Here is a 296-nt window from a genome sequence, read left to right on the forward strand (position 1 = left end):
ATGAGCACCAGCGGTAAGTCCGTCCGCGCTCGCGTCTGTTCACTTTGAAGCCACAGGAGCGAACAGAACCGTGGAGACGCGGGCAGCCCGGCGCCACACGGTTAAGGTTAACGTCGTCCTTTATCAATTCCCCGAAGGTATCCATAACTTAACGGGGTTTGCGTCAAAGCCCTTAGTTGCAGTAAAACTGAGGTAGTTTTTCCGTCTTTCTTGTAATGTAGAGATAGGTTTAATGAGAGTAAAATGTACAGAGGCGGAGGTACTTTAGTGCAAATCGCTCACATTGGAAAATTACT

At 48.3% G+C, this 296-nt stretch overlaps 1 protein-coding gene across 1 annotated transcript in view; it reads left to right on the forward strand.

The window, feature by feature from the left end:
• The window catches only part of LOC311317466 (actin-binding LIM protein 3-like), a gene marked incomplete at both ends in the record, with an annotated part of 50,553 nt that continues 50,257 nt past the window's right edge, over window positions 1-296 (forward strand). The window contains one exon of the mRNA XM_084448548.1: window positions 1-13. Coding sequence (XP_084304674.1) covers window positions 1-13 — 13 coding nt within the window. The remainder of the gene's footprint in view (window positions 14-296) is intronic.

Source organism: Borostomias antarcticus (genome assembly GCF_949987555.1).
Source record: "Borostomias antarcticus genome assembly, chromosome: 14".
NCBI classification, from domain to species: domain Eukaryota; kingdom Metazoa; phylum Chordata; class Actinopteri; order Stomiiformes; family Stomiidae; genus Borostomias; species Borostomias antarcticus.